The 13,344-nt window shown below is 49.6% G+C and overlaps 1 protein-coding gene across 4 annotated transcripts in view; it reads left to right on the top strand.

The window, feature by feature from the left end:
- Window positions 1–13,344, top strand: part of TOMM70 (translocase of outer mitochondrial membrane 70) — a 500,420-nt gene that overhangs the window by 362,787 nt on the left and 124,289 nt on the right. For all 4 annotated transcript variants that reach the window (XM_078657830.1, XM_078657831.1, XM_078657828.1 and 1 more), the window contains 2 exons: window positions 5,266–5,400; window positions 12,194–12,301. In XM_078657830.1, the coding sequence (XP_078513956.1) occupies window positions 5,266–5,400; window positions 12,194–12,301 (243 nt within the window). The remainder of the gene's footprint in view (window positions 1–5,265; window positions 5,401–12,193; window positions 12,302–13,344) is intronic.

Genomic DNA, 13,344 nt, shown 5'->3' with positions numbered 1-13,344 from the left:
AGTACTTAGACGCCGCCCTCACGCGCTGACGTCAGTTCTTCTTTTTTTCCGCGCCAGCAAGCGCAGACCTGGGAAGAGCAGTACTCCTTTTTGACTGAACTTTTTGATCTCTTTTGGATCTTCTCGAGTCGCTACTCGACTCTAGGTGCTGATAGGGATGCCCGGTTTCAAACCCTGCGACTACTGTAACTGCTTGATGTCGGTTACCGACCCCCACTGTTGGTGCCTTTACTGTCTCGGGGCCGACCACGATGTCAAGTCGTGCCCCGACTGCCGCGTGCAGCTCTATACCCGCCGGTCCCTGGGCTGCACGAGACGCCGGAGAAGATTAGCGCCTTACTCTCGGCCATGAGGTCGCGCTTTTCTCCGTCTGACCCCGCCGAGGCGACTTTGGGCCCCGCGGGTCCGTCTGGGAGCCCAAGCGGGCAGGCAGCTCCGGCCCCGGCGCCGTCGGGTGCTTCGGCGCCATTGACGACTCGGGTCCCGACGCCGCAGGGCTCCTCACGAAGCCCTCACTGACGTACTGTTGGGCACCTGGTCCAAGCCCTCTACAGGCCTCCCTATAGATCGGAACGTGGCCCGACGCCATCGCCCGGCTCCGGGCGACCCCAGCTTCCTGTCCGTTCACCCCACCTCTGAGAGCCTGGTGATCCAGGCCTCTACCTCCCAGACCGCATTCCCGACTGCTCCTCCGGATCGGGAATCCAAAAGGTACGATCAGTTTAGGAAGAAACTCTTCTCCTCACTCAGTTTGGGGTTGCGGTCTGTCAACACCGCCTGCCTTTTGGGCAGTTACTCCCACTCTCTGTGGGATAGGGTTGCGGAAGTGCTGCCGCAATGCCCGGCGGAGGTCCAGGCAAAGCTTACCCAAGCCCTTGCAGAGGGACGGGATGCAGCTCGATATTCGATTCGGTGTGGACTGGATACCACGGACTCGCTGGGCAGGGCGATTGCGACGGCGGTGGTGGTTCGTCGCCACGCCTGGCTCAGGTCCGCCAACTTTTCGGGGGATGTCCAAGCCTCCCTTATGGACATACCCTTTGATGGCCATCACCTCTTTGGCGACAAGGCGGACAGTGCGCTGGAGCGTTTCAAGGACTCCAGGGCTAGGGCCAAGTCCTTGGGCCTTGGCCAACGCCTGCAAACTTCCGCCTTTCGTCCCTTTCGTGGCCAAGGAAGGGGCGCCCCCCACACGTCCAGCTAGCCACAGGCCGCAGAACCAACCTCAACGCGGTCGCGGATGTGGTAACCGCTGTGGTGGTGCCGGGGGACACCGGCAAGGTCAGTCCACACCCGCCTCTGCATCATCTGCCTCAAAATCCTCCGAGTTTTCAGGCCCATTCGACACCAGTGGGGGACAGGGTTCGCCATCACCTCCTTCACTGGTGCTCCATCACATCGGACAGGTGGGTGCTGCCAATCGTCCGAAGGGGCTACTCCCTTCCCTTTGAGGCGACCCCTCCAGCCATGCCACCTCAGTACCACCGCATGTCAGGGGATCACTTGCGACTTCTACAGGAGGAAGTTGCGGCCCTCTTGGCCAAGGGGGCCGTCGAACGCATTCCTGGGCCAGAAGTAGGACGTGGTTGCTATTCCCACTACTTTCTGGTACCCAAGAGGGGCAAAGGAGGCCTATGTCCTATCTTGAACCTTCGGAGCGTCAACGGCTTCCTCCGGAAGGAGAAGTTCAAGATGCTGACTTTGGCTCAGGTCCTAGCTGCCCTGGACCCAGAAGACTGGATGGTAGCGTTGGACTTGCAGGACACATTTCCACAACCCCGTCCTGCTGGCCCACCGGCGTTACCTGCGGTTCATGGTATGTCACAAGCACTTTCAGTTTACCGTGCTCCCCTTCGGCCTTACCAGCGCCCCACGTGTGTTCACGAAAGTGAGGGCGGTGGTCGCAGCTCATCTGCGCAGATTGGGGGTTTCAGTCTTCCCCTATCTCGACGACTGGTTGTTGAAGGCAGGCTCGCCCCAGACAGTCGTCTCCCACCTCCAGACCACGGCCGAACTCCTGCACTCGCTGGGGTTCTCCATCAACGTGCCAAAGCTTCTTTTCATCGGAGCAGTTCTGGGCTCAGCGAAGTTGCGCGTTTATCCCCCCGAACAGGGGGTTCGTGATATTCAGGCTCTGATTCCGATCTTTCAGCCTTTATCCCGGGTCTCAGTCAGGTTGACGCTGCAGCTGCTGGGGCTGATGGCCTCCTGCATCCTTCTGGTGCATCACGCCCATTGGCGGATGCGGGCTCTGCAGTGGGACCTGAAGTTTCAGTGGGCACAGCATCAGGGCAACCTGTCCGACCACGTCTGGATCTCGGAGGGCACTGCAAGACAGTTGCAGTGGTGGCTCACGAACCACTATTGGGTCAGCGGCAGATCTCTCTCCCTACCCCAACCGGAGCACGTAGTGGTGACGGATGCGTCCCTCCTGGGATGGGGAGGCCACCTGGGAGAGAGGGAGATCAGAGGCCTCTGGTCTCCGGCGGAGTCCCGGCTCCACATCAACCTTCTGGAGCTGCGGGCGATCCGGCTTGCACTGAAGGCATTCCTTCCCTCTGTCCGGGGAAGTATAGTGCAGGTGTTCACGGACAACACCACTGCCATGTGGTACTGCAACAAACAGGGCGGGGTGGGGTCGTGGACCCTTTGTCAGGAGGCTCTGCGCCTCTGGCAATGGCTGGAATACCAGGGTGTCACCCTGGTGGTTCAACACCTGGCAGGTTCCCTGAACGCCAGGGCGGATGAACTCAGCCGCCGTGCATGATGGATCATGAATGGCGTCTGAACTCGGACGTGGCGCAAGGCCTCTTTCAGCAGTGGGGAGAACCTTGGTTAGATCTATTCGCCACTGAAGAGAACGCGCAATGTCATCAGTTCTGCACGTTGGAATGTCCAAGGCGGCATTCGCTCGGAGAGACGCTTTTCGTCGTGAGTGGAGCTGCTGTCCGTTGTACGCCTTTCCGCATATACCACTTATGCCCAGAGTGCTGAAGAATGTCCGGCGCGACTGGGCCCAAGTCATCCTTGTGGCTCCGGACTGGGCACGAAGATACTGGTATCTCGAGCTACTCAGCATTTCAGTTGATCCCTGATTCGTCTGTCTCTTCAGGAGGACTTTCTCTCGCAGCAGCAGGGAACAGTCCTCCACTCGAACCTGTCCAGCCTCCACCTCCATGCGTGGAGATTGAGCGGCTGCAGTTGAGGCCATTTGACTTGCCTCCTGAAGTTTGTGATGTGATTCTGGCAGCCAGGCGTCCCTCCACAAAATTGGTATACGCCTGTAGGTGGAACAAATGTGTTGCATGGTGCACAGCAAAGGCTGTGGATCCACTCTCTGCCCCCCTTTCTGAGGTTCTCCTCTTCCTCCTTTCTCTTGCCTAGCAGGGCTCTGTTCTGGGCACTCTTAAGGGCTGCCTCTCTGCCATTTCAGTCTTCTTGAGGCTTCCTGATCAGCCGTCTCTTTTCAAGTCCCCTGTTGTAAATAGATTCTTGAAAGGCATCACGCACATGTTTCCTCCTGTTCCTTTCGTGATGCCTCAGTGGGACTAGAACCTTGTTCTAACCTATCTGATGTGTGCTCCTTTCGAGCAACTTCCCAATTGCCCTCTTCGTCTCCTGACCCTCAAGACTGCATTCCTGGTTGCCATCACCTCTGCCAGGAGAGTGAGTGAGCTCCAGGCTCTATCTTCAAAGCCTCCTTTCCTTTCTGTCCATCCGGACAAAGTTGTTTTAAAAACTCGTCCTCTTTCCTGCCCAAGGGGATTACGACCTTTCATATCGGGCTGTCCATCACCTTGCCCACCTTCTTTTCGCCTCCGCATCCTTCGAAGGAGGAAGAGAGGCCCAACCGTCTGGACCCAAAACGTGCGCTATCCTTCTACCTTGATCGCACACACCAGTTCCGGGTGGACGACCAGCTCTTTGTTGGCTACGTGGGCGCGAAGAAGGGATGGGCGGTGCACAAACGAACCATCTCTCTGTGGGTCGTGTTGTGCATCAAGGTCTGTTACTCCTTAGCTAGAAAGGAGGCCCCTGTTGGGCTGAGGGCCCATTCCACTCGGGCCACGGCGGCTACTACCTGGACAGCCAAGTCTGGAGAGATGGCTTCTTCGGCCCTTTCATTCTCCAGGACTTTCTGGTATGATCTTGGTTCGCAGACCCACCACCGGGGTTGGTATTGCTGGGGTATCTATTCTAAGGTAAGGAATCTAACACTAACCTGTTTCTTTCAGATGCACAAGTTACTTACCTTCAGTAACGATATATCTGTAAGAAACAGTAGTTAGTTTTAGATTCCTTACCGCCCCACCCATCCTCCCCGTTCTGCAAACCGATATCTAGGGTTAAGGCTCTGCATTCCTGGCACGGAAAGCTGTGTACAAGAACGGACGTCCGCGCGCGAGGGCGGCGTCTAAGTACTCAGATGACGCGATCACGACGCCGACGATGGACGCGGAGCCGCAGACTACGCCTACCGGCGCGCAGGGGTACTGCTACGCAAAAGTTTTCGGATCCAGTCTGACGCCTGGGGATATTCTAAGTTAAGAAAGCTAACACTAACTATTGTTTCTTACAGATATATCGTTACCAGAGATAAGTAACTTGTGCTTCACTGTCAACGCTGGGCAAAAAGGGTCATTACAAATTGCATTGGGATTGTGGGAACTAGAAATTAAATATGCATTATTGCAGTAATTGAAACATGGCAAATAACTTAGTGGGGTATTCCAGTGGTGATGTGCTTTTTTAATGGGGCTAATATGTTCTGGGGCCTTAATAAACTCCAAAAAGCAAATGAGATCTGATGCGCTCATATTGAAATATTTAGTCCTTTAACATGAAGAGTGTTATTTTCACTGATGTCTCCTCCTGTGGCAGGGAGACCAGTGCAGCAAATCCTGTAAAAGGAAAAGGACCAGTTTTCTGAAAGGTTGGTCCTCATTTTGTCTGTTCGCATTAGGGCTCATGGCAACCATGCTATGCCACTGATTCTCCGTTACTCTCCAGTCTGATGTCACCTTGATTTTTACATATTCTAGTAAATTGTCAGTGACCTAGCTAAAGATGGGAAATTGTTTAATTTGGTAAAGGTTAACTCTAATTATTACGCAGAATGTTTTTGTCCCAGAATGCACTTTTTATTTTTAAACGCATATTTATATTTGTGGACGGGGGTTTCGGAAACTTTTAGGGCAGAGGTATTAATGTCAGAAATTTAAGGGGGAACTAATGCCATCACTAATGTCTTTTTATTTTATACAGCTACGTGCCAATGCACTAATCAAACGAGGTAGTATGTATATGCAACAGCAACAACCTCAACTTTCCACTCAAGACTTCAACATGGCTGCTGATATTGATCCTCAGAATGCTGACGTCTATCATCATAGAGGGCAGGTAATAGAAATACACGGTATTTCATACTTAATGGTGGAGGGTATACAGTGTTACAGAAAGGTCATTTTGCTGAATGCAATGAATAACTAATGGCCTAATCCCATGATCTTGTAGTTGGGCTTCCAATAACATTATTCTTCAGCCCTTCCTCATCCTGTTCCTTACTTAATTGAGGTGTCCTCTCCCTTTAAGCTACACGTGACCTAGCTAAAAGTAAAAAATCACTCCCTCCTCCTCAGACTTTGCTCTGAGTCCACTTGGAAAGCGGAGAGACCAAAAAGAGGAGGTTCACACATATCTCTTCCTTTTTGTCTGCATTCCCAAAGCTGTCTTAGTGTGCCTGATGGGGAGGACATGCCTCTTTCTAGCCATGTGGAAATTGATTCTCTGGCATCCAGGTGACTTGGACTGTGAGCGGGGAACACTGTGGCAAGGGGACCCGGTTTAATGGATCAAACTGGCGCAGCTGTGGATGTGTCCCTCTTTGCCTGCTGACGGTTGGGTAGCATGGGCGACTTCAGGTGGTGTCAGTGGTGCAAGGAGTGCTACGTGGTTTTCCTTTTGGGTCGAACTAGCCTGTGTCTGCTTTGTTTGGCTTCAGGTGGACCCTTAAGTCTCATCAGCGGTTTGTCCCTCCTGCCGGTAAGATGGAGGGGTTCAGCTCAGCAAGGATCACTTTAGAGCTACATAGCTTCCATGTTCTTTACTGTTGAGTCAGTGTTGTCTCCGTGTGCCATGGTTGGAGTGGAGTGGGCTCTGCCTTTCTTAGCCCATGCAGATTAATTTGAGACTTAATAGACTGAGAGAGTTCTGCAGGGTTTACCCTTCGAGGTTCCATACCAAGGCTTTTTAGGTCTCGCCTATCGCATTCCGCAAGGAATGGATAGGGGATAATTATAGTGGGCTAAATAAGTTCTCAAACCATCGGCGGATTTCAAACAGTTCACATGAACACTAGCACGCGCGTGCCATTTGCTCCCGCCCGCCTCCGAGAGCTTCACTTGAAAGGCATCCGCTCCCCCGCCCCCTGCTTCACACTTCACGGCCGCCATGCCCTGTCTTGCATTTCTCCTCCCCCCCTCCCCACAGCAATGCCAAGAGCTTGTTTTATGAGCGCTGTGCCTTTCACAAGCGCTACTATTCACGCTGCAATTTTTAAAACACTAGCTTTTGTGCCTGTGCTGCTGATCTTGTTTAGGAGTGCTTCTCTTTGTCACTGCCGCACTGTTGCTTGCAAAATCCGTCATCCCCCCCCGTGCGCTCCCTGCTGTTTTGACACCAGCCGTATGCAAAATAGGGTTTCTTTCAGCAGAAAAACAAGGGAACTAGAGAGAAGAGCAGCAGTCTCTGTGCAGAGCTGCCTGCTAAAAAAAATATTTTTTGCTCTTCTGTCCTCTCCGAGAAGTAGTACTGCCTCTCATGAGACCCTCCTCTCACATTGACCCCCCCATTGCCTCAGCTCACCTCTCCTCCCCCTCTTCAAAATGCAACTCAACCATTTTGGTACATTTGCTTCCAGCAGCAGCACGATTTTGCTGCAAGCGCTAATGAAAGCCTGCCTTTCCTCATTATCATGCAGCGCTGCTTCTAATCACCTCTTTTTATTGTTTTTACCCAGTGCACACGTACTGTACACAGGGCCAGAAAGGTCTAACCACCAAGGGACACCGCAGGGTAACTCCACAAACAACCTTTCTTTGCTTAAAAAAACGCAGATTATGGCTTTTACCATTCCAGCTGCTTCTCCCAGTGAAAGTTGGGTAACATTGAATGATCAACCTCCAGCAACATGTTCTATTGCTCGATGATTTCTGTGTTTTGACATGCAAGGGAACGTTATTTGCTAAGAGTTTACAGCAAGTTACATTCTTGCGGGGAAACACTTGGAGGGAAGAGGATGGGGTACTCAATCAGTTTTTTAGCCCAGAAGCATGACTTTTTGTTATCTCGTAGGCCTGGATTACACCATTGCATTGAGGGTTATTTTAACTTTTGACCGTCTGAAATAATTTTGACACTTTAAAGCATGTTGTCACAGTCATGATTTGACATCTGAGCATCAACCATTTTACTTCCAAGCACCATAGTTTTTCAGCTTTTTTTAAACACATAGGACACCATGCTTCTTTTAGAAGTCGTCCTATATTGCTGTTAAGTTGAGGAGTTTTTGTTTTTTTCTTTTGAGTTCTGGCATAGAATCACATTTTCCATACACTCGTGGTATGCATGCTGTCAGGTTAATAGGTGCCTTCAAAGGGATCTGCTCCCCCGCCCCCCGCTTCACACTTTTCACCGCCGCCAGGCCGTGTCTCGCATTTCTCCTCCCCCCCCCTCCCTGACAAGAGCTTGTTATCAGCGCGGCTCCTTGAATGAGCGCCGCGATGGTTCTGCTTTCATTCTTGTTTCTTGTTTGATATGTTACTTTGGATTTATTTGTGCTTGGAGTCTTGATTATGTTTTCGTTTAGTTTCTGTTCATAATTCATGAAGCTTTTATTCTTGAAGCCTGCACTTTGAGCTTGAAGTAGGTTTATCCGTATCAGTAGTGAAACCACGCGATATAGGGGTTTCATTTTAACATCTGTTGCATGCTGTGAGCTGTAGTCTTGGTTTACTTCAATTATACTAAATTGATTAAAATACCAGATCACAGCGGTCTAAATGAAATGCTGTGGACAGAACATACTGCTTCTAGAGATACCGAGACAAACATTAAAACCCAAAAATATTTGTCAAACAGGTCGGCAGCTCCGTAAGCTGCATTCACCACATTACTAGCTTGAAAAGCAAACTTGTTTTTCTGCTTATCAAGAGCCCGGCAGCTCGCAAGAGGATCCTACGGGCCCTCATTTATTTTGTGTTAAAAGCTGTCATTTGGAAATGGTGTTTGCTTTGTCTTACGAGACTACGGGAGCTGCAGACACTTTCCTTCAGCTTCGCCCATGCTCATTATTCCGAATGAGTTCGAAATTAGTTTGACTTTTGTTTAACAGGCTTCTCTTTATGTAAATGTTAAGCTGCTTTGACATATACGTTCCGTTATTGCTCGGTTCTGAGTACTTCTTGTCTTGTTTTTTTTTTATTGCTGTTGTTGGCAGATAGCAAAGTGGGCACTGCAGTGTTCGGGGCGCACACTGTTTATAGTGTTGTAAGCCATGATTATAATCCTTTCACAGCCAGGATATCTGGCTTGCACACATTGCAGGCTTGACCCTCCCCCCCTCTCCCTTGTTAGTTTCCTTCTCTTCAAAGCCTGGAATGTAAGTTCTGATCTTCTCAAGCCCACAAGGTAGACGTGGTTGCAGATGTTGTCCATTACGGTGCCTGCTTTCATAACCGTGCTTTTCTCGCCATGTGAAGACACAATTTTAAGAGCTATTAACATTTTTTTACTGGAAACAAGGCTGCTCAGGAAAAATGCTTAATTTATTGGGATTGATGCGCTTTACACATGCATAAGTGCCCCACCTGATCACTGGTGTTTGCCACCCTTTGTCATGCAAAGTTGCCTGTGAACTCTATTTATGCTTTCAGGTTAAGTCTAGTCCCTCCTTCTGAGTGATACACATCACAATGGAGCGCAGTCTGAGACTCCCGGGCTCCTTAATTTCTTTCGACACATTGGTGGGACAGGGCAGTAAATGTTAGCTATTTTCAAAGGACACTTAGTTTCCGATTTGTTAGGCCATCGATCTCACTTTTGGGAATGTTTTTTGAACAGTTGTCTTTAAATGGTTATCCTGGGTGCACGTAAAGTGTATGTTACAGCACACTTCACCCGTAATTTAAAACTTAACCCCCATAATCATTGAGTTTCCGAAAATAAATTTGCTTCTAGTAGTTCATCCCCTCCACTCCATCCATCCATCCCTCCCACTCCATCCCCCACTCCATCCATCCATCCATTCACCCCCACTCCATCCATCCCCCCACTCCATCCACCTCACTCCATCCACCTCACTCCATCCACCTCACTCCATCCATCCCACTCCATCCATCCCACTCCATCCATCCATCCCACTCAATCCATCCATCCCACTCATCCATCCATCCCCCCACTCCATCCATCCATCCCCCCACTCCATCCATCCCCCCACTCCATCCATCCCCCCACTCCATCCATCCCCCACTCCATCCATCCCCCACTCCATCCATCCCCCACTCCATCCATCCCCCACTCCATCCATCCCCCCACTCCATCCATCCCCCACTCCATCCATCTCCCCTCTCCATCCATCCCCCCCACTCATCCATCCCCCCCACTCCATCCATCCCCCCACTCCATCCATCCCCCCACTCCATCCATCCCCCCCTCCATCCATCCCCCCCTCCATCCATCCCCCCCTCCATCCATCCCCCCTCCATCCATCCACCCCCACTCCATACATCCATCCCCCCACTCCATACATCCATCCATCCCCCCACTCCATACATCCATTCATCTCCCCCACTCCACCCATCCCCCCACTCCATTCATCCATCCCCCCACTCCATTCATCCATCCCCCCACTCCATCCATCCATCCCGCCACTCCATCCATTCACCCCCCACTCCATCCATCCATCCATCCCCACTCCATCCATCCATCCACCCCCCACTCCATCCATCAATCAATCATACCATTTGTATAGCGCGCTACTCACCCGGAAGGGTCTCAAGGCGCTTTGGGGAGGGGTCCGCTACTGCTCGAACAGCCAGGTCTTGAGTTGTTTCCTGAAGGCGAGATGGTCCTGTGTCTGCCGGAGGTGGAAGGGGAGGGAGTTCCATGTCTTGGCTGCCAGGTAGGAGACCATCCCCCTATCCATCCACCTCACTCCATCCATCCACCCCACTCCATCCATCCACCCCACTCCATCCATCCACCCCACTCCATCCATCCACCCCACTCCATCCATCCATCCACCCCACTCCATCCATCCATCCACCCCACTCCATCCATCCATCCACCCCACTCCATCCATCCATTCACCCCACTCCATCCATCCATCCACCCCACTCCATCCATCCATCCACCCCACTCCATCCATCCATCCACCCCACTCCATCCATCCACCCCACTCCATCCATCCACCCCACTCCATCCATCCACCCCACTCCATCCATCCGCCCCACTCCATCCATCCCCCCTCTCCATCCATCCGCCCCACTTATCCATCCCCTACTCCATCCATCCCCCCACTCCATCCATCCCCACTCCATCCATCCCCACTCCATCCATCCACCCCCACTCCATCCATCCACCCCCACTCCATCCATCCACCCCCACTCCATCCATCCACCCCCACTCCATCTATCCATCCCCCACTCCATCCATCCCCCACTCCATCCATCCCCCCACTCCATCCATCCATCCACCCCACTCCATCCATCCATCCACCCCACTCCATCCATCCATCCACCCCACTCCATCCATCCATCCATCCATCCACCCCACTCCATCCATCCATCCACCCCACTCCATCCATCCATCTCCATCCATCCATCCGCCCCACTCCATCCATCCATCCGCCCCACTCCATCCATCCATCCGCCCCACTCCATCCATCCATCCGCCCCGCTCCATCCATCCATCCGCCCCGCTCCATCCATCCATCCGCCCCGCTCCATCCATCCATCCGCCCCACTCCATCCATCCATCCCCCCACTCCATCCATCCATCCCCCCACTCCATCCATCCATCCATCCATCCACCAGTTCCCCCACTCCATCCATCCCCCAACTCCGTCCCTCTATCTTATCTATCGCCCTCACTATCTTTCGCATCACCACAGCATCACTCAGCACCACCACAGTATCACTTAGGGGCACCACAACCTCACTATGCGCTACCACAGCATCACTGAACGCCACAGCATCACTCGTCGCCACCACAACATCGGTCAGCACCACAACAGCATCAATCTGTGCAACCATTCAACAACTGGTTCAAATATGTTCTCTCAATGTTTCAAGCTTTATTACAAATGTCACAAAAAGATGTTGATATTTGAGTTCTGTTATTGGATTTTCGTCGCAATAAAATACACTGAACATAATCTTCACAAAAGTTATTTACAAAACTTTAAGCTATTGCCATTCTAAATTACAATAACTTTTATTTAAGTATTAATTATTTAAAAAAATTAAAAGCAATTGTTATTTGTAATATCAATACATCTACGTCGCGTAAATACAACACATTGCATTACAAATGCTATAGGTGTCACATTTGCGAAAGTTAAAAGTATTGGCATTGTAAATGACAAAGCTATTAATTTCGCTATTTTCAAAGCCAACACATAAATTTAAAAAATTGTCATTTACAATACCAATAGCTCAAAGTTTCCTAATGCGAGACCTACTGCATTGCAAATGCTTGTTGTTTGTGCTCTTGTTGCTGTGGTTGTGGGCCATGCGCCCATGGAATGGTGGTGGAACTATATTGTGTATGTGCCTGTGGGAACTGGTTCAGGGGTCTAGAGTCGCACAAGTTTTACTGGTCAGTTACCACATTGATTCTTTGGAGAGTCCACCAAATTCAAAAGGCTAAGAATCACTGCTCTTTGGAGTAATGGATTGCTGCCACCGACCTTGCATTGGACTTGAGAGTTGAGGCTTTAACAGACAATGACTCAAACCTGGAATATTCTGTAACTGCAGGTATACTTTCATTCACATTGCACACCTTTCCATCTTTTATTGTTTATAAAAAATGTATTATGTCTTGCGATACTGGCATAATTTAAATGGGAGATCCTGAAATTTTAATTGTAAAATTATATCTTGCCTCACAGTTGTGTTTTCCTCCTGTGTAGCTGAAAATATTATTAGACCAAGTTGCAGAAGCTGTGTCAGATTTTGATGAATGTATTCGATTGCGACCCGATTCTGCATTGGCACAAGCACAGAAATGCTTTGCATTGGTAAGTACTCTAATGTTACATTTCTAGGTGGTTCTAATTCAGAATTATATATTTTCACTTTACTGAAACCTGACATCATTCATTTAGTTACCTAAGAATTTAGGTGTAGTTACAAAACCTTTAACCTGAGGCCGATGTGTTTATAGTATTGCTGGTTTTTAATAAATTCGTTTTTCGCTATGAAAAAGGCCTGCCCCGATTTGGAGGATTTTTTTGGGGCACCTAAGTCGCAAGTATCTGGTATATTATTTTGCATAATAGAAACATGTTTTTCATAATACTGATAATAGCAATATAGCTAATGAAAAAATGAACAGTACAGTAGAGCACTTTTATACTTCCAAGTGATGCAGCTTTGAAAGTTAACTGACTCTAAACTGTGCCCTAAATTGTTTTTCTTACCTTGTAATTATCCTGCTGTTGACTCCTTTTCCATCTTTCTTTTTTATTGCAGGTTGATTTAGTGGGTTATAACCTATGACTGTAAAGTTGCTTTTTTCTTAATCTTTCCAATTTTGTCACAAACCTTGATAAAATAACATTTGCAGCTGTATATTGGAGGCTAAGGTCATAACATTTGGTATTTGTAACTTGTTTTATTTACAATGCTTAGAACAGCAGAAGTATGGCAAAGAACTATAAATATAAGCTTAGTATTGTGCTAATACCAAGTTGGGCTGACACAAATGATAGATCAAACTAACTTTGAACTTTCTCGTATTATTCTGCCAAACTGGAAAACAAGTACTGTCTGGCAATTAAATGCTTAATACACCCTGGTACCAAAGTTTTCGGACAGCAAGGCAGCAGAAAAACTTTGTACTAGTTTCCAAAAGGATGCTAGTTTTTTTGAACTGATAATTTAATTTTCTTAATTATTCACTGCATGATTGTCAGAACACATTTCAGAGTATCACTGGGCCAGCAGGAGTTACTGCGTCCAGCTGTAATAGTTGAGGCTGTTTACTCCTTATGTCCTTGGGCCCAACCTACATTGGGCTCTGGGTAACTGGCCTAAGTACCCCTTTAGCACCTGGCTCTCA

This window comes from Lissotriton helveticus, chromosome 8 (assembly GCF_964261635.1).
Source record: "Lissotriton helveticus chromosome 8, aLisHel1.1, whole genome shotgun sequence".
Classification (NCBI taxonomy): domain Eukaryota; kingdom Metazoa; phylum Chordata; class Amphibia; order Caudata; family Salamandridae; genus Lissotriton; species Lissotriton helveticus.
The sequence above is the reverse complement of the archived record's forward strand: the minus strand, read 5'-3'. Positions and strand labels throughout refer to the sequence as shown.